Below are 20,215 nucleotides of genomic sequence, written 5' to 3'. Positions count from 1 at the left end.
CAGCTTTCCCTCACACACCAGCGTGTCCGACTCAATCATCCAATCAGTTGTCTGACTCAATTACACGATGCCGAGTGTTGAATTAGAGAGAGAGAGAGAGAGAGAGAGAGAGAGAGAGAGAGAGTGAGAGTGTTCCACCATTGTTCATGTGTCAAAATGTCATTGTGACAAAACATTCTTGATCAGACAACACTCACATTGTCTCTGCTCCGATCAGTAGTCGTCTTACAAAGGGCTGCGCCAAAGAAGCAAAGGCTTCACTTATCTCCACTCATTTCTAACAGCTCTTGGCCAAAATAAATAGATGTCAGTAACTATGTTTTGTTTTATAAGCTGAAGGACTTGATAAGCCCGGTGCTGAGCCAATGAAGGCAGTCAGTGTAGGAGACGAGATGGTGGACAGAGGAGAGATCTGAACCATTAACGTTAGAACCCCTTGTTTTAAAGTCTAAGGATTACCTGATGAATGTACAATTCTAATCTATTGTTGGTTAATTACCACCACACGTAGGAAAATCCAGAGGCGGTACAGCTGAAGAGGAATCTCCACTCTGACCAGTAAGCTCCTCTAAGTAGCGCGTCTTTGGGACCGTTTTAGGTTGGGAAGAACTCTGATGATTTCTAGGAAAGGAAGCAACCCATCCTCGGAAACACCTCCTCTATCACCCATTGATTCAAGCTACAGTCGTAGTTATCCAAGGTTTATGGGTTGAATTACGTACTCTCTAGAAATTAAGATAGTACTTTCCAATTAATAACTCAACCATTTCTTCTTAAATTGTAAATCGTATGGCATCATATGGCATTGTATGGCGATGAAGTTACACGGTTATATGGTTTCCTGGGGAAACCCAGGGAACCATAACACCATAATAATCCAGAGGTGACCTTGTTTATCCACGTGATATTTTCAATAATATTTAAATATCGATCTCAAGGGCTGCTCTGGGCTGCCTGAGCAGCCCAGAGCAGCCCTTGAGATCGAGCCCTTGAGATCGAGCCCTTGCGATCGAGCCCTTGAGAGCTCAGACCTGTTTCCCACGCAGAATTCACCTGGCACTCAGGTGTATTAACGCCGACAGTATATTTAGACCCCTTGTAGCATTTTGTATCGATCTTTTCTTTCTAAGCTTCTACCTTTTTCTTCTAGAGCGAGACCACATCCCCACACAGATTCAGATCTATGGGGAACATTTTGAGAGGTGGGATGTCTCTGGTTTAAGTGGGTTGAGTGGATCTATTGTTCAGGGTACTTTGTACTTTGTCGTTGGTCCATTGTAGAACTATTGAGGAGAGCTGCTGCCCGCGGTCTCCTGCGCAGTGGCACTCCTCTAGAACCACAGACTCGTACAGACGACCACCTCAGCTCTGATTGGATCTGATCATTTGAGTTTGACGATTCCCTCCCAAACCTAATCAGCTAGTTGAAAGCGGTGAATCCTTTCTCATTAGTTTGCTTCTAAAGAATATTTTACATTATGAAATGGCTGATATTAATATTCCTGATGTCTGGTACTCTGAGAACAGGTTTTTACTCTTCATCTTGGTTTTACACAGAAATCATATCCATTTAAGAAAGTATTTAAGAAGTAATTTATTAATAGGTAGTGACCTTCAGCTCATAAGGAAGAGAGAGGAAGATAGAGGGAGATAAAGAGACGGGGGAGAGAGAGAGGGGTAATCAGGAATGGAAAGGGAGCAAGAGAGAGAGAGAGAGAGAGAGAGAGAGAGAGAGAGAGAGAGAGAGAGAGAGAGAGACCGAGACCAGAGTGGACGAGAAAAAGGATCTGAGGAAATAGCTCCGCTCTGTCACTGTCACCACGTACACAACGCTGAGCCTCTCTCTCTCTCTCTCTCTCTCTCTCTCTCTCTCATTCTCATACACACCCTAATCCTAGCTGTCAAATATGCACCACACATATATAGATCATAGTGACACAAAGTCCTGCTAACGTGTGTGTGTGTGTTTGACCACTGTGGTCACCACAGTGGACCACACTAAGGCGCTCTGTTCACCAGTCATGAAAGCTGTGTGTATCTGTGGTTGTGTGTGGTTGTGCGGATGTGTCTCTGGGTTTGTGCCTGCATTTGCTTCAGATACTTTTTATACTTACAACTCATTTGTGCTGAAAATATCACTGGTAAACTGGAGTTCATTGACACATACACACACACACACACACACACACACACACACACACACACACACACACACACACACACACAGCTTGAGGTCCATGAGTTGTTTCCGGCTTTGTAACAGATTCAGCCCCAAGTCACTGAGGCCCCGTCTACACGGAGCCGATTTTTTGGAGAAACCACATAAGTCTTGTGCGTTTCGGCCGACCGTCCAGACGGAGCCGGCGAATCCGGTGCCCGAAACAGCACATTTCTGAAACCACCCTCGGAGGTGGTTTCAAATCTATCCGGACCTATGCGGTTTCGTGTTAGGATTCGTGTCATGGACCTATTATAGAATGGACAGCGGATTCCAAATTGGCGCCCATTCATTCCTATGAAAACCGCTCAATGTCGCAGGGCAACATCAAGGAGAGATTTGCTTCCGCATCATGGGAGCCTAGCCACGCCCTAGTTCATGACGTACCGGATGCAGAAATATTCTTGTTTTCTAGCATTGTTAGCATTGTAGCATCATAAGCGAGGTCTGAGCGATTGCAGTCGCATTGTTTACCGACCATGGAAGAATAAGTTAACTTCATAAGTATGAAAGATTCCTCCATATAGCATACAACACCAACAACATAGTAAATGTATGTAGGCCTAGAAAAAAATGCAGTTCAATGTTATTGCTTAAGAAACAGATTCCTTTAAACTATTTACGAAAAATGCAATCAATAATTTATATACAAATAAATGGTTACATATCGATCAGCAACGAGGTTGGAGTAGGCTACCCACATAAATAATTGTAATACACCAACATTGTTAACTGTCATACACAGCTAAACAAGCAAATGAGAAATTAAATACTAACGCAACTGAAATGTTTATTAGGCTATTTTCAATATTATAAAAATTATACCGTAATGCATCCGTTCTTTGTCTTTGGATCTTTTGAATAAATGGATCAATAAATGGTGAATCGCAATGATCGCAAGCAGAGGAACGTGAGAGTCATTGAGCAACAGCTGAAACAGTCTAAAAATCCCTTTATCACTAAAACACTTTTAGTGATAAAAAGTCACCATAGTGCCTAAAAACCATCAACGTCATTCATGTTAAGTAAAAGGAAATACCTCGGACAGGAGAAGTTAACGGAGCCGTGCACTAGGCCCTATCAAATGCCAGGCCGAAACAACATTTGTTTCACTACGACTACTTTCAGCTGCCCAAAGCTAATAAAACGCTTGAGGTGGCGTTTTGAAAAGAGAAAACTTACTTTTTTTTTTAGTACATGGCATAAAGATAATTATGAGGCTTTGATTGATATTCAGACATTTTTTGCGGAGACACATTCTTGTTCCCCACTTGTACTGGAGTGAACGGAGATATCCACTTCTGGGCCCCTTGAATCGAGGGACCCGTCCACAGGCCGCTTAAACAGCTTCAATATCAGGCTTGGCCGTTGAGCACTGGTGGATTGCGGAAGTATGCGCTGTTCCTGGGGCTTGATTCGTGTGGACGCCTGAAACGCAAACGATGACATCATTAGCCCCCCACCAGCTGGGGGACGTCAGAGTAGCGTTGAATTTTTTATTCATTATTTTATTTTGTATTCTTTTTGTAGCTTTAAATAAATCCCCTTGATAAATTTAATTACTAACTGTACGTTAAAAAATATTTCTGCTCAATTTAAAAGGTTGAATCTCCTTGTGACTGAATGTTTGTATACAGCGTGCAGGCTGTATGCGCGCAGGCTTGATGCACTCCACTTTTTTCTGTGGAGAACCAGCGCCTTGAATATTTACTACAGCGTTTCTACAGCTTGATGCAGTTTCACAATGACTCCATCTTTATGGAGATATTCCTGAACCGCATTAAACGAAACCGGATAGTTTTGCCCGTGTCGGCTTCGTGTGGACGGGGCCTGAGATGCAGTTAACTCACAGCTGGGCACCGTTCAAAAGGGAGGAGAGGGGGAGAGGGGAGGTGGGAGGAGGAGAGGGGAGGTGGAAAGGGAGAGATAGGAGGAGAGGGGGAGAGGGGAGCGAAAGGGGGAGGAGGGGGGGGGGAGGGGGAGAGGAGAAAGAAAGAAAGAAAGAAAGAAAGAAAGAAAGAAAGAAAGAAGGAAAAGGAATATGAAATAATAAGAACATTAAAAATAGGTTTTTAATGATCCAATGGATATAAATAATGAATTAATGAAACGCACTCAAACGCACACACAGAGACACACACAGAGAAACACACACAGAGAGACACACACAGTGGCTTTGGAATCAACCTGTACTAACCCGTCATCACACAACATATAATCTCAACTCCCAGCGTGGTCTGGATCAGGGATAATTATAACAAGTATTACATTAATCCTGCTGCCGGTGATGGGGCCAGTTCACTGAACCTCTCCTGGTGGTTGTTACTCAATGTGTCACAACATGAGGATGCACGGAGCATTCTGTTCACACAGCACCTTTCAAACATTCAGTGTGAATCAAAAGTGCTTTGATTAGAAGTGCTTTTGATCAAATATAGCCTGTGAGGCTGTGTGATTAAGAGCTGTACAAATAAAACTGAACTGACATGACTTTACATCCAAGGATGAAAGCACGTTCTCTGTATATGCACAGGGCCACTCAGTGAAGTCAGGGCTGTGCAGATGTTTCCTAAACATCTGTGTGTCCAACTAAGCATCATAATCGGCATCCCAGGGTCTTTGTACACATTATTGACTCTATTGTTGATGGACCAATAATCCATCAACAAATGATCTCTGAGCTGAACTCCTGGGTTTACAAACAAACAAGCAAAGCCACCACATGCTCACAGGTCAAGGTTGACCTCACTGCCCCAGACATCGCAACCTTTAACCTCCTGCCCCCAGACACCGCAACCTTTAACCTCCTGCCCCTAGACAGCACGGCCTTTCACCTCCTGCATCCTCATTATATTGCTGCGCTGTAATAGACACATGTCTGTGTGTGTGTGCTTCTGAAGGACAGTGTGTGTGTGTGTGTGTGTGTGTGTGTGTGTGTGTGTGCGTGTGTATTTGTATGTATGTATGCATGTGTGTGTGTGTGTGTGTGTGTATGTGTTGGTTCTTGTATTTGATGCACAATTCCTTTCTGGAAGTTTTTCCAGGTGCCTGTATTTCACATCAGACATCCTGTAGGTGTTTTTCTTTTTCTCCAGAATGCTCACTTAAAGATTGTCCTCGCTGAAGCCTTGATCAGGTTTCATCAATCTTTGCATTGAGTCTCATGGTTCTCATCTACAGCGATGAGAGGCAGTCAGTCTATGAGAACTGTGAGACTCAACACAACGCCATTTAATCCAACAGGTGACCATAACCCTAACTCTATCAAGACCAGCTCAGAAGAGTCGATGGATAATCTTAAGTTCACTTTCTGAACACACCCTCATCAGATGATGTTATATTGTTCACTAGCTCATTACGTCAGGATTGGGATGTGAACAAGGTCAAAGGTCATCCATCTGACCTCTGCACTCTGCAGCCAGTGAGAGTGCGTCAGAGTGTTAGGGACCAACCGAGGGCCCTGATTGGCCCAGGCCAGCCCACCAAACGGGATGTGATTTGAAGGATATGGCAGCCTCCGCCACGAAAAACACACACAAAAAGAGACACATCTAGACACACACACACACACACACACAGCGGGGGCAGGGGCAGTAGAATGTTGAAGTTAGGGGAGCCCCCCCCTAACCGGCAGCGGGGCGGGGGCAGGAGGACGTGCGTTAGGGGGAGCCCCCCCCCCCCGACCGGTGGGGGGGCAGGGCAGTAAGACGGTGCAGTGAGGGGGAGCTCAGCGGTTCATCTGTGTTTATAACCTCAGCAGCAGGACTGCAGATAAAAACCAGCGCTCCATTTCTCTCACTTTGCCTTAAATGAGAGCTGACAGCACAATTGAGTACAATTTAGTCCTTGGAGAGGCTGAGTTAGCTGTGTGTGTGTGTGTGTGTGTGTGTGTGTGTGTGTGTGTGTGTGTGTGTGTGTGTGTGTGTGTGTGTGTGTGTGTGTGTGTGTGTGTGTGTGTTTCCGTGTGTGTGTGTGTTTGTGTGTTTCCATCCCGTCTCCAGCCGGAGGAGGGGAGGAGGAGGGGGGGTCCCTGGGGGTCCGTGCCGCTAACTGATGGTATCACTCTACTCTCTTCTCTCCCAGTCTGCTGCTCCACCCCTCACCCTGTCTCATCCCCTGCCCGCCAGGTCTGGGGGGTGTACTGTACGGTACAGTACCGTACCGTACAGTACACCCCCCCCACCCACCAGGTCTGGGGAGGGGGAACTGTACGGTACGGTACAGTACCCTACCGGCGTGACCTTAAAGAATAACTATTCCTAATAACTAACAAACTAAACTTCATATAATTACCGAACAAAGATTAAGACAATCAAATGGAAATTTCTCAGTAGAAAGGTTTTCAAACCTACTTTAAGCTGAGCCTCGAAGCTATATCAAAATATTGCATTTACACTGCCGATAGAATAAGTGACAATAATTCTGTTTGGCTGGTGACTGAGCGAGGGCGTTTGGACACACTGCTCCCCACAGCAGTTCAGGAGGAGGATTGGCGGGCACAGTTTCAAGTGTCCGATCGTGTTATTTGAAGCAGATTGATGAGATTTACATTTAGGGCATTTAGCAGACGCTTTAATCCAAAGCGACTTACATTGGTTAATACACACATTGACACATCAACGGCAGAGTCAACCATGCAAGGCGACAGCCAGCTCGTCAGGAGCATTTAGGGTTAAGTGTCTCGCTCAGGGACACATTGACACTCAGCTAGGAGGAGCTGGGGATCGAACTAGCAACCTTTCGGTTACTAAACAACTGCTCTGTCTCCTGAGCTAAGCTGACCCACGAGATGGGGTCAGTCCTGCATAGGCTTTCTCCCGAGGCCCGGGCCGTCGGTGTACCTCGAGGAGAGGAGAGGAGGCTGGTCGAAATAGGAACCGAAAAAAATGTTTTTAACAACTACTTACAGAACCAGTTTGTTTTATTGAATGTCCAGTTTTTCTGGCTGTGACCAAGTTGGTTCTCTTCGGTGATTACGGCCGGAGACTAGAGTTGGAAGCTCTGACTTGAAAAGGGTCGTCACTGAAACAGAAACAGCCTGTTTCGTCTCATTGCTTTGTCAGACCAACCTTCATTAGTGTTGCCTTCCCTTCCTGAGTCACAGTACTGACATCCAGTCTGACAACACAATGTAGAAACGCTCACCGTAAGGAATGGAGCCATCATCTACTTCATAGTCGTTGATCTTTCAACTTCTCAGCTTTGCTAGCTCGTTCCACTTAGCAGGGGCGCTATGTATATGACCAGAAATATAACTGAAGTAGTTCCTGCATCCTGGTTATTTAATCTTTACATAAAAGATAAATGATACAGATGTAAAATGAATAGAGTGTACTTCCATTTACCTAACTTTCTTTGAAATACTATCAAGTAGACACCGATCAGCAGATATCCGCTTTGGAGCTGAGGTGTTCGTGTTGGGATAATTGTGCATGTGTAAACCGGGACATTCCATTGAGAGGATGGGTGAATGGGTGATACCACAGTGTGGGGAGGATAGGGGTGTTGAATGGGTGATACCACAGCATGGGGAGGATAGGGGTGCTGTATGGGAGATGCCACAGCATGGGGATGATAGGGGTGTTGAATGGGTGATACCACAGCCTGAAGAGGATAGGGGTGCTGAATGGGTGATACCACAGCATGGGGAGGATAGGGGTGCTGAATGGGTGATACCACAGCATGGGGAGGATAGGGGTGGTGAATGGGTGATACCACAGCATGGGGAGGATAGGGGTGCTGAATGGGTGATACCACAGCAGTGCTTGGCTTCTGGAAGGGAAAGTCGATACATTTTCCACAACATTTTCACAATGTTTTTATTTGTGGGGGTGGCTGTCTGTCTTCTGTGTGCAGTTTGTTGTGTTATGATTTCTCTTCCATAAATGTCCTTATTGTTTGTCTGATAACCACTTTGTGTAATGGCACTATGCAATCATTTCATTTTCTAAGTGCACTTTCTAGACCATTAGTTAGTCAATATAGTACATAGTATAGTTACACAATAGCAGGAATCAAAGTTCTAAAGTTTAGCAGCCTAGACTAAAATGATCCAACAATGGTCAAACTTCAACCTTGTCCACAGCAGCTGTCATCCCGACCCCTCGCTGGTGTAAAGGTTGTCTTGGTTCTAACTGGTGTAAAGGTTCTCTCTGAACTCACTGGTGTAAAGGTTTTCTTGGTTTCTTACTGGTGTAAAGGTTCTCTTGGTTCTCACTGGTGTAAAGATTATTTAGGTTCTCGTAGTTCATTAGCCGGCCCCTTAAATTGAAGGGTTTGGCATTTGTTCTATATGCTGAAATGCATCCTCCACTCAAAGGATTGAAACCATTCCTAGGATTTAAAATGGTTGTCATAGCCTCTACCGGCGCTCTATCCAGGAAGGTTGTGGCTCGATGGGATGTGCACACAGGGCACCATCAGACAGAACGGAGGTCTGTCTCCACACAGATCACTGTTTGAATTTATAATGGATTATGTACATACACACTATAGACAGCTGACACCTATCAATGGAGCCAGCTATTCAGTGATAGCTAATCTACAAGCTAACCTGCTGGCTAAGGAATCATATGAGACAGAAGCTCATTCAACAAATGATTTGCGGTTTGGAATGCTATACAAACATTGGAATCATTCCCGTTCTATATGCTTATTTTGGTATTAATAATAAGATATGAACCAATAGGAGTGTGACTACAGACACTTTGACACCACAGACACAGAACTGGAGATTCCTCAAGAAAATGTATTTCCATTCAGTAGTGGAGCGTGATAGAGGTCATATGAGGATCTTTATTATACTCCACTCCTCCTGTCTTTACTTTTTTTTACAAAACAATGAATAAACGGTTGAGTGCTCACTTTAAATTATGAATGCCGTGTCTGCCGTGTGTTTTCGTATGGGGTCCACGTCGCCATCGATTCCAGAACTTATCCGACGGCTTCAGAGAGCTCTTCAGAACCACGGCGGCACGGTGGTGAGGGCCGCAGCCCATTGTTTGATCTTGTCTGATTCCTCAATTCACTCTGTTTTAATCACCGTGCTTCAGACTAAGTTCGGGCGGCCAGACTTGGCAGCTGTGAGCCCACATCAGGCCCTCCATAAGTACACTTATTACTGAGGGCATTAAACCTGCGCATGGCCCTTCTCCGCTGTAACGGTGCTAATGACCAACAAGAGGCTAGCCTTCGTCATAAACAACGTTTAGTTGGCAGGCGCCTGCCAAACCCAGCGCTAGAATGTCTCATCTAAAATGATCTAATAGAATATAGTCTAATATAGCATATTTCCTTGATGAATAGTTTTATTTTCTTCGTCTAATGGACATTTTACAGTTTGTAATGTGCCAATTTCAAAGTTTCTATATGAAATTGCTTCAATGTTTTATATAGGTTTATATGGTTCTAAAAAGCCGTTTTCTAAATTGAAACAGGATGCAATTTCTTAACCCCCTGAGAACCAATAGAAAACATGTCGGTGCATTTCGCTGCATCAAGCTAGCGTCCTGTTAGTCCCGCTACGTTATTCCTTCATGTCTGTTCCCTCGTTGTCCTCCAGAGCAACAGAGCCCACGGAACCAGAGAGGCTATACAGGGATAAATTACTACCTTCAGCCACTGGCTGTGAGTCAGTTAAAATTAGACTTAACCCCCCCCCCCCAAAATGAAACTGTCAACGTGTGTGTGTGTGTGTGTGTGTGTGCGTGTGTGTGTGTGTGTGTGTGTGTGTGTGTGTGTGTGTGTGTATATCCAGAAAAAACCTTCATAAAACACCTCGTCAAGCTCAGTCTTTCGGTATTTCTCTGGAGCATACACACATATATACGCTTGTTGTTCAAGGGAGAGAGAGAGAGAGGGAGAGAGGGAGAGAGGGAGAGAGAGAGAGAGAGAGGGAGAGAGAGAGAGAGACATAGAGTGGGCATGTGTCTGTGTGTGTGCCAGGTAGTAATTAATAGAGACAGGAACATTGGCTCTGCTCCTAATGCTGGCATGCTAAGAGGAGACTTGCCCCTAGTCACAACACGCACATGCACACGCACACACACACACACACACACACACACACACACACACACACACACACAGAGGGACTAACTCACACACAGACACACACTAACTTACACACTAACTCATACTAACTCACACTAACTCACACGCACTCACACACACAAAGGGGCCGTCTTATCCCTGGCTGGCTACAGGGAGCACAGACTTTACTTTGTAAACCTTTGAAAAGTAAAGAGGCTTCCTGGAGTCAGGTTGTTTCTGTCTGTCTCCCTGAGGGCTGGAGCTGTTCGGGTCAAACAGGGTCAAGGTTGTGTCGCTGGTCCAAAGAGACAGAGAGAGGTTCCCTGGTCCGTATCAGAACCCTTTGGTCACTCATTTACTAATTGATCTTAGTGAGGGGCGTGGTCAGACGTTAGACCACCCCCCCTGCTTCAACCAATAGAAACAACGCTCAGGAAACCATCTAATCCTGAAGCAGCAGAATGCTGTTATTTTACAGAGTTTAACCCGTTTAACAACTCTGAACATTATAGAAGGAGAAGTTTAATAACTCTAAACATTTTAGTCCGACATGAGAAGGAAATATTCACCACGCTAGATAAAAAATGTAATTTTGGTCTACTAATACCACATTTATAATGATGCAATCTCACTTTGGATTCCTTCATGTGAATCAAAGCATCACAGGATTAAAGATTAAAAACACTACAGCAGTATTTAGATAGCAAATACTTTGGTTCTGCGTGTTTCAATCCCTTTTCATTTTCTCTTTCTCAAAAACTCAGACAAGCATGCATGCCCTCTATCATTGACACACACACTCACACACACACCACTTTCCCTCCCATTCTCCCTTATCTCATTCATTCGTGTTGTCTCCTTTCAGAGAACACCTGTGCGGAGATCGACTCGCCGTGCCTGCGTTGGAGAGGCTGCTTCTGAATGGGCCTGGATCATCAGGGTGGGGATATGTCTGACGGGAACTCGCTGGGTGCATGTTATTACAGAGAGTGTGTGCATGCAGGTGTGAAGTCAGATTCAGAGAAATCTTAAAGGGCCCGTAGCATAACACAGCAGACAGAGTAAAGAATGAAACACGACAGGTGTCATTTCACCAAGGGATGCTCTCTGCTGGTACCGCGCTTACACACACAAGGACTGGTTGGTTACTTTATACTATGTTGTTGTTTTTCTCATTGATTTATTAAAATATTAAAATATTAACATGTTTAAAATATTTTCAATATTGTGCTAAGAGCTTGTTTCGTTTTCATCTTGTCGGTGGTGGTATTGGACCGTTTCTATATCAATATTTATATTAATATTGGGTTTGTAGCGCATTGATGAGGAAATGGTCAAAGGGGGAGGTGTCCCCATATTGGCTAATTGTGCACACCCTTGGAATGTTATCGACCAATCAGCATCATGTATTAAACAATGCTGTGGTAATAAAACAACTGTAAGCTCTCAGGCATAACATGTGCTTCTGAGAAAGGCCCTCAGAGCCAGACTCCGTCAGGAATTCAGGACTAATTGAATGTTCTGTGGTTGTGTGTGTGTGTGTCTTCATGCTTGTGTGTGTGTGTGTGTGTGTGTGTGTGTGTGTGTGTGTGTGTGTGTGTGTGTGTGTGTGTGTTTGTGTCTGTGTTAGTGCATGAAGGACAGCATCAGCAGTGTTGCATCACTGTCTTTGACACCTCTTTCCAATTATTTCTCTTGTCTCTCTCTCTCTCTCTCTCTCTCTCTCTCTCTCTCTCTCTCTCTCTCTCATCCTTCCTGTTCCTCCCTCCTTGTTACAGGAGATCATGTCCGCCCTTAAGACTCCCTGTTGGAACATGAGCTGATGAAACGAGCTCACCAGTTCATAAAGTACCCTCACCGCTAGAAAGGGGGGGAGGGAGGCAGGGGGACAGCGAGAGGGAGAGAGAGAGAGGGAGGGGGAGAGACAGACAGAGAGAGGGAGGGAGGGAGGGGGAGAGAGAGAGAGAGGGGATCGATGGAGATAAGAGAGTGGGAGGTATGAGAGGAAGAGGGAACGATAGAGGGAGAGTGGATGAGAGAGAGGGAGGGAGGGAGGGAGTGAGGGAGAGAGGGAGAGAGGGCGTTAGAGAGAGGGAAATAACGAAAGTGAGAGAGCTAGAGAGAGTTTTCATGAAATGTGAGATGGGTTTGGTATTGCGCTCCATCATGCTATGTGGGAAGCGAATGACGCAGAATGAGCTGCTAACCACGGCGCTACAATACACTCCCATTACTCACGCTTATGTCACCGCATCGCTCAACAACCGCTAATACTCCGCCTCAGTGAATGTGATCAGCAGCAATTTGGGAGTTGGCTTCTCCTTCCACTCAGTGAGTGGCTGCTATGAACAGACGTGGAGCTCAGAGCCGCTGGAGCTCAGAGCCACCGAGCAGACAGCTGCCTGGCCGACAAACCCCTTCAACTGATACCCCAACAGAAAGAGGCTTTCTGACACCAGACGAGACATACCCGCAGCGTCTCTCCCAGTCTGACCATCACCAGTATTACTGGGAGTCCTGACGTCTTCTGTTAAGGTCACCGCTGGACACAACCACATTTAAAGGATCCATTATGACGGCTGAACCAGCGGTCTCTAAAAGAGCGACTCTGTGAGGACTGAGCCTTCAGATGGATTCACTCTGACAAACAAAAACATGGAATAAATATTCACAACTACACACACAAACAGATCCATGCACACGCGTTTGGTGAAATGACATCACACCACGATGACATCACTAATGGGCCTCTGAGTCCTTGGCCTGACACTCAGTGGAGGTTTTTCTCTTGTTTACTCCTCCTCCTGTCAGCGGTTGTCAAACTATCATCAAGCTGTCTACTCTGTCTCTCTTGACCCTTCCTTACCTCTCTCTCTTACACTAAGCTCAATAATTCCTGTCTCTCTCACTCACTCACTCACTCACTCACTCACTCACTCACTCACTCACTCACTCACTCACTCACTCACTCACTCACTCACTCACTCACTCACTCACGCACTCTCTTTCTCTGCTGGTTAATTCCTTTGTAATACACACACACACACACACACACACACACACACACACACACACACACACACACACACACACACACACACACACACACACACACACACACACACACACACCAGTGGCGGCTGGTGGTTTTTAAAGTGAGGGAGGAAGGACTGCGTGCTTGGTTGCCGTTGGCCTGCTTGCACTGCTGGTGTATGGTGGCATAAGAATGTGAGAGTCAAGTTGTTTCAGGGTGTCTTGGTGAACTACAAAATAGTAGGGAGTGATAGTTACGTGTATAAAATTGATACAAAGCCACCAGTGGCATCAATGTAATTTGAAAGCTGGTGGACAGCATGTCTTTGGAATGGACTGAAGTTATTTGTTGTAATTTAGCTATGTTTATTTTCAGTTGTTTTAAGAAAAGACTCAGACCATAAGTGATGCCATTTAAAATGCATCATGCTCTGACTCATTCACCCTTTCCACATCCTTTCCACTATATCAAACAGAACGGTCAGAGTAACAAACTAGTAAAAGAACGAGAACATTATTTCAAACAACCTGATCTATAGGCATGGTGCCTAGCAAGGAAAGTCGCATAGCAGCGCCAACGTGAACTTGACACTTGTTGTGGCGTTTGGTTGCCCTATCAAGATTTTTCACATCAGTGAAACCATGAACAGCCCACGTTGGAGATACGCCATTATTCATTAGCAAACAGGGCCAGCAATACAGTCGATTGCTAGTCAGGCCCGTCGCGAGAAGGAAACGGGCCTGGGGCCCCAAGACAAAAGAGAAAATCAGTTTGTCGACACCCCCCCCCCGCTCGGAAGTCTTGCTTGGGGCCCCCAAATTCCTTGAAACGGCCCTGTTGCTAGTAATGCTACCAGTAAGCCATGAGTATTGAGTACCTAGCATACCATGTAGCACCCACAACACTGACGTTGGCATTACTTTTGGTGATCTCAATTTTGCAAAGTGGTCTACCTTTTTCTTTGGTTGCTAACTTAGCACTGTATATACTGTAATTAAACATGAACAATGTCCTCTATTTCCAATGTTTCCATTGTACAATTTTTTCGCAAATGTTAGAATCTCGTTATCCTTCAGATGATTTCACCTGATTTGCGTCTCATAGACTGAGCGGCAATGCAGGCAGAGTGGGTTTGTTATCGACAGCGTTGCCAGATTGGGCAGATTTCCCGCCCAACGATAATTTTCCCAGCCTAACGTGGTTAAAAGTAGCCCAATTGGGTGAGAAATCTGCCCAATCTATAAGCAGGATCGCTGCTCACCAGCCAGGGATCCTGCTTATTGGTTCATAGCGCAGCGCGACTCCATAAGGTCACACCCACTCAGAGGAGGACTTTCCTCCTCTTTCCCATTGAAACCCATGTTATTCACCGGCCGCCAGTACTTTTGGGGAAATTAATGGCAGTCAACGGAGCCTGAGGGAGGACCTTCCTCCCTGAAGTAATTGTCAATAGGCGATAGGGGGTGCTAATGTCCCTGCAGGGAAACAAACATTATATATTCAAAGGCATTAAAGTAGTCATATTTAAGGACATTAATTCATTAGAGTAGTCTGGGCAATCTACATTTTTTATTCTCAACAATGTTAAGGAGGATCTTCCTCCCTCTCCTCGATGGAGAAGCCTCCACTGACACACACACACACATCCCCAGAGTGTGGTACTTCCAGCTCCACTGTTTGATGCCGAACCCTGGAGCCAAACCCCTGCTGTGTTGTGCTGATATGGACAAAACACACACACACACACACACACACACACACACACACACACACACACACACACACACCTATTCACAGACACACACACACACAACTATTCACCCACTTACACATACGATATGCAAACACATACTCATATAAACATTCACAGAAACTAACATACACATTAACACTGAAATACATACAAACATTACAAACTTTGACATTTTTAACACAGGAATCCAGTCTTACGGTGTGTTGAAGAAGAACCAAGAAAATGGCCGTAAATTAACTTCATTCCCCCTCCACAACACACTCACACACACAGAAACACGCACACACACACACAGATTGTTCAGCAGTTATTGGTTGGTTGAGTCGAGCCGTCTGCTGGCGTTGCCATGGAGACGGGCCATAGGCTGGCATGGAGGATCTCAAGGTCTCTGTCTGCCCCCCCCCCCCCCCCCCCCCCTTCCTCCCATGTATTTTAGGATGGAGCTTGTCTCCTCCTCTTCAGGATGGATCAGTGAGCTGGTGGGAGCAGGTTCTGGTGTTGTGATACAGTTTCATTCTTTTTAGGCACTTTTAGTTCACTTTGACTAAAGCCTCCATTCACCTGATATCCGTTGTCTCCTTCCAGCCTCCCAGAGCGAGTTGATGAACCTGTTCTGCTCCTGAAAAATCTGGATCTGAACAGAAAAGAGCCGATACTTAGAATGACAGTAATCATCAGCCATCTGACCAAACTGTGTTGTGTGGCAAGTTATTGTCTTATAATATATAATTTAATATAATAAAATATAATATTTATATTAAAGGTAGGGGGTAGAGCGGTTTGACTTGTATCCGGAATGTTGCTTGATCGATTCCCGGCTCCTCCTAACTGAGTGTCAAGGTGTCCCTGAACAAGACGCCTCTGCATGACTGCTCCTGATGAGCTGGCTGTCGCCTTGCCTGGTTGACACCGCCGTCGGGGTGTGAATGTGTTAATGTGTGAATGTGTTGTAAGTCTCATGAGGTGTGCATTGTAAGTCTCTTTGGATAAAAGCGTCTGCTAAATGCCCTAAATCTACGTGGCAAGAATGACTTAAGAAATAATATGATGTGACGCACATCACTATATGCTCAGTACAGTTCTCAGCTCTGCATGAAGCATCACAGCATTGGTCTGAGGATAGCTCCAATCTCCCCCCTTTAGCCTGTGAGATCATGTTATTGGAAATATAAAATAGTGGTAGAAGTTCCATTTTTATAATTATGATGATTATAATGCATGTTTCTTTTTTCTACTCTGGTCAGATGAATACACGATACACACACACAAACACACACACACACACACACACACACACACACACACACACACACACATACACACACCATAACATGCCACAACATATAGTGAAGATGCTAATACACATGCTATGGGTGAAATGTTAATTATTTGACAAATCTGTTATTTGTGGTTTCTGACATCTGACTCTTTGCGTAGGTCTCTCCTCCGACCGAGCAGAATAGATACCAGCGGTCGAATTAAGAGATGATCTTTGAAGAGCACACTCTAATTGAGATGAAGAGGATTCTGTGATATGAAATAAGCCCCTTCATTCTATAATCGGTGTCTGGAGGGAGCAGTCCCCACAGCGAGGCTATCTTCCAGGGAGCGGATTAGTCTCTGGGAAGGAACCGGCAGAGTTGAACTTTTATTTGCTGAGACAAGCAGCTCTTACTGAGCGCCTCCCACAAAGCTTTCCCTCCTGTTTCTTCTCCTCATGACAGCCTTCTGCACACTGACGCTCTGATTGGAGGGAGAGATGCGGCCCTTTTCTGGAACTTTCCTGAGCAGAGGAGGCTTCATGAATGTGTGATGAGGCTCCAGGCCCGCTCGTTTTGATAATGCATTGGTTCCAGTGCCGGATGCGGTGAAACCATAAGGACGTGCATTATTCAGCCGAACCCCCACTTCATTGTTTGTCAGCAATTTTGCCGTTGATGTTAATTATGCACGAGCAGGGAATTTAACGCTGTAACGAGAAAGAAGAAGGAAGGAGAAACAAGGTCAGGCTAATTGTGAGGATGAATAAAGTTTACATTTAAATGAGATGAAATAAAGAGGGACAGGAAACAACAAAGCGGACGTTGGATTAAATAATGAATACTAACACAACCAGAGAGCCAGCCCTTGTGTCCACCCTCCGTCTAGTAAACAGACAGATGGACATCCTTACTGGGACCCACTGGGACACGAGAGGGGGACAACGGAGAACTGGGAAGAGACCAGGAGAGACTGTGACTGTGCATGTTTGTCAGTTTTAGCTGGTGTTTCTCCACCTCAACCTGGGTTTACGGCCCTTTATGGGGAAGCGTTTGGGTTTTTATGGTTGATGGTTTATTTTGAGCGTCATAATTTTAGGCTTAAACATTGAACATCAACATCCCCCCCCCCCTTGTGTAAACAGCGACGGGACCACAGCAGGTAACACACACACACACATGCACACACTATCATATGTAGGCTGATGCTAGGGGAAAATCGAAGAGCGTTCAGCTAAGAAATTGGTTTTGTGCGTTGGCAGCGCGGCCTCCTCTCTGCATCGGCCGTCTGGGATTGCGTTCATAATTATTTCAATAATTGTGTTTGGATGTTTACTGGCTGTTCGAGAGGGGGTGGGGGGGGGGGGGGATGAACAGGAGCTTATCAGAGATCATGTTATCAGAAACACAACATGACCGACAAGCTGACAAACAGAAAGACACAGACAGACAGATGGACACAGACAGACAGACGAGCAGATAGACAGATGGACACAGACAGAGCAGAAGACAGACAGATTGACACAGATAGACAGATGGACACAGACAGACGAGCAGACAGACAGACAAGAACTGCTGACAGAGGGTTTGAGCTAAAGGAGAGAAGAATAGAATCGGTTCGAGTCCAGCGATGTGGTGATGGGAGCGGACAGACAGAAGGAATTGAGCGACGAGAGAGGAGAGAGGAGAGGATACCATCTGAAAGAACGCATATTGACAACCGAGTGACATTGTGGCATTAGAGAGAGAGAGAGAGAGAGAGAGAGAGAGAGAGAGAGAGAGAGAGAGAGAGAGACAGAGCGAGAGAGAGTGAGAGAGACTTTGTTCACCTGAAAAACTAAGAAAAGGACAGCAATAAGTAAACACACCAATTCGTGGTTTAAAGAAAAAATCATTGCCATATAAAGGAGTACAACATATAAAGGAAGATTGACACATCAGAAACAAGATAGACAACATTAAGCTGTGCAGACAACAGCCGGTGTGCGTGTGTGTGCATGTGTGTGTGTGCTTGTGTATGTGCGTGCCGGAGGGTGAACTCCTGTCAGGTGTGTGCTGACTCACAGATGGTGTCATTGGATCGTGGTTAGGGATTACGGTGAGATTAATTGGCGGTGCTGCTCCTATATGTGTGTTTCTCTGCTGGTGGTTTTCTCTGTAAGCAGGTAGATGTAGCGTTAGAAGCTCACATGCCTCTCCCTCCCTCCTCCCTCCCTCCTTCTCCCTCTCCCTCCATCCTCCCTCCCTCGCCCTCTCCCTACCTCCCCTCCCTTCCTCTCCCTCCCTCTCCCTCTCCCTCCCTCCTCCCTTCATCTCCCTCCCTACCTCTCCCTACCTCTCCCAACCTCTCCCTACCTCTCCCTCCCTCCTCCCTCTCCCTCCCACCGAGTGAGCGGACAAACAGAGACAGAGCAGACAGATGATATATTCACAGAGGGACGTTGAGCTGTGTGTGTTTTCCTGTGTGTGTGACGGTGTGTGTGACAGTGTGTGTTTGTCTGTGTGTGTGTTTGTGTGTGACAATGTGTGGTTACTGTGGGTCGATTTTCATTGGTACCTGTATCTCCTGGAGGATCGGGAGAATTTTTCCAAACCGCCTGTCTGAAGGCCTCCGACACTTCAAAGCTCAGGAACATATCGGCGAAACCCACTCCCCAGCCTGCCTTTTCCTTCTCTCTCTCTTCCCTTGCCTTCCTCTCTCTCTCTCTCTCTCTATCACTCTTCCTCACCCCTATCATCCTCAATATCTCACTCTTTTTCCTTCCTCTCTCCGACTCTTTCCCTCCCCCTCCCTCTTTCTCTTTCCCCCATCGTCTCTGGTGAGGCAGAGAGAATCCTCCAGCTGACTGGTATATAGAACAGCTGGGTCATAGTCTCATGATGGAGGAGTGAGAGGAGAGCTCTCTGTTCCGCTCTGTTCAGCTTTGTATTCAGCTCTGAGTTCAGTTCTGTTCAGCTCTGTGTTCAGCTCTGAGTTAGGCTCAGTTTTCAGTTCTGAGTTCAGCTCTGAGTTCCGCTCTGTTTTTTAGCGTGCTCTGAGCAGCTGCTGTGAGTGAGCCAGAAGAACCAGTGAAGGCTGCTCTCTGCGGGGTGGATCTGATCCACACTGCCTCTTCTTTCTGATGTAGTATCAGACATGTGGTCAATAACAGACAAAAACAACATTTTGTGTTGTATTTTATGCTATTATTTCTAAGTCTGTTACGTTTTTTATTGACATTGAGATGTTGAAGGTAATGTAATGTCTATGTTTTCTGTTTCTGAACAGGAAGTGTCTCCTCTCTACAGGAAGTCAACTCCACGGCGTCTTTTGACCCTTTGTTTCTCCGCTGTCTAATGGGATTTATTACTTTGGGAAGATGAACTCATCCATTTCATCACATCTCATATCACGCATGGTCCGTCGTAGCTTTTAAAAACGATATGATGTGTTGGCATCTTTTTGATGTGTGTGAAGCGGTGTTGAAGCCAACATGGCCGGCGGCCCCCAGGTTCTGTTCCTTGACTCCCAGCCTGTGTCCACGTGGTTCGAGAGGATCAGCATCATGGTGATCCTGCTCAACTGCGTCACCCTGGGGATGTATCAGCCCTGCGAGAACATCCACTGCACCTCCGACCGCTGCCAGATACTGCAGGTACGGGGGGTGGTTCTTCTACTAACGCTACATCTACCTGCTTACAGAGAAAACCACACGCAGAGAAACATATAGGAGCAGCACCGCCAATTAATCTCACTGTAATCCCTAACCAAGATCCAATGACACCATCTGTGAGTCAGCTGACAGGAGTTCACCCTCCGGCACGCACACAAGCGCACATACACACACACACACACATACGCACACACACGCACACCGGCTGTTGTCTGCACAGCTTAATGTTGTCTATCTTGTTTCTAATGTGTCAATCATCCTTTATAT

The 20,215-nt window shown here is 45.7% G+C and overlaps 1 protein-coding gene across 1 annotated transcript in view; it reads left to right on the top strand.

The window, feature by feature from the left end:
* The window catches only part of LOC307083218 (voltage-dependent T-type calcium channel subunit alpha-1I-like), a gene marked incomplete at its 3' end in the record, with an annotated part of 145,112 nt that overhangs the window by 9,740 nt on the left and 115,157 nt on the right, over positions 1-20,215 (top strand). The window contains exon 2 of the mRNA XM_079747052.1: positions 19,808-19,930. Coding sequence (XP_079603178.1) covers positions 19,808-19,930 — 123 coding nt within the window. The remainder of the gene's footprint in view (positions 1-19,807; positions 19,931-20,215) is intronic.

Source organism: Pollachius pollachius (assembly GCF_949987615.1).
Source record: "Pollachius pollachius genome assembly, chromosome: 11".
Classification (NCBI taxonomy): domain Eukaryota; kingdom Metazoa; phylum Chordata; class Actinopteri; order Gadiformes; family Gadidae; genus Pollachius; species Pollachius pollachius.
Note: the sequence above shows the minus strand (reverse complement) of the source record. Positions and strands in the feature narration are given on the sequence as shown.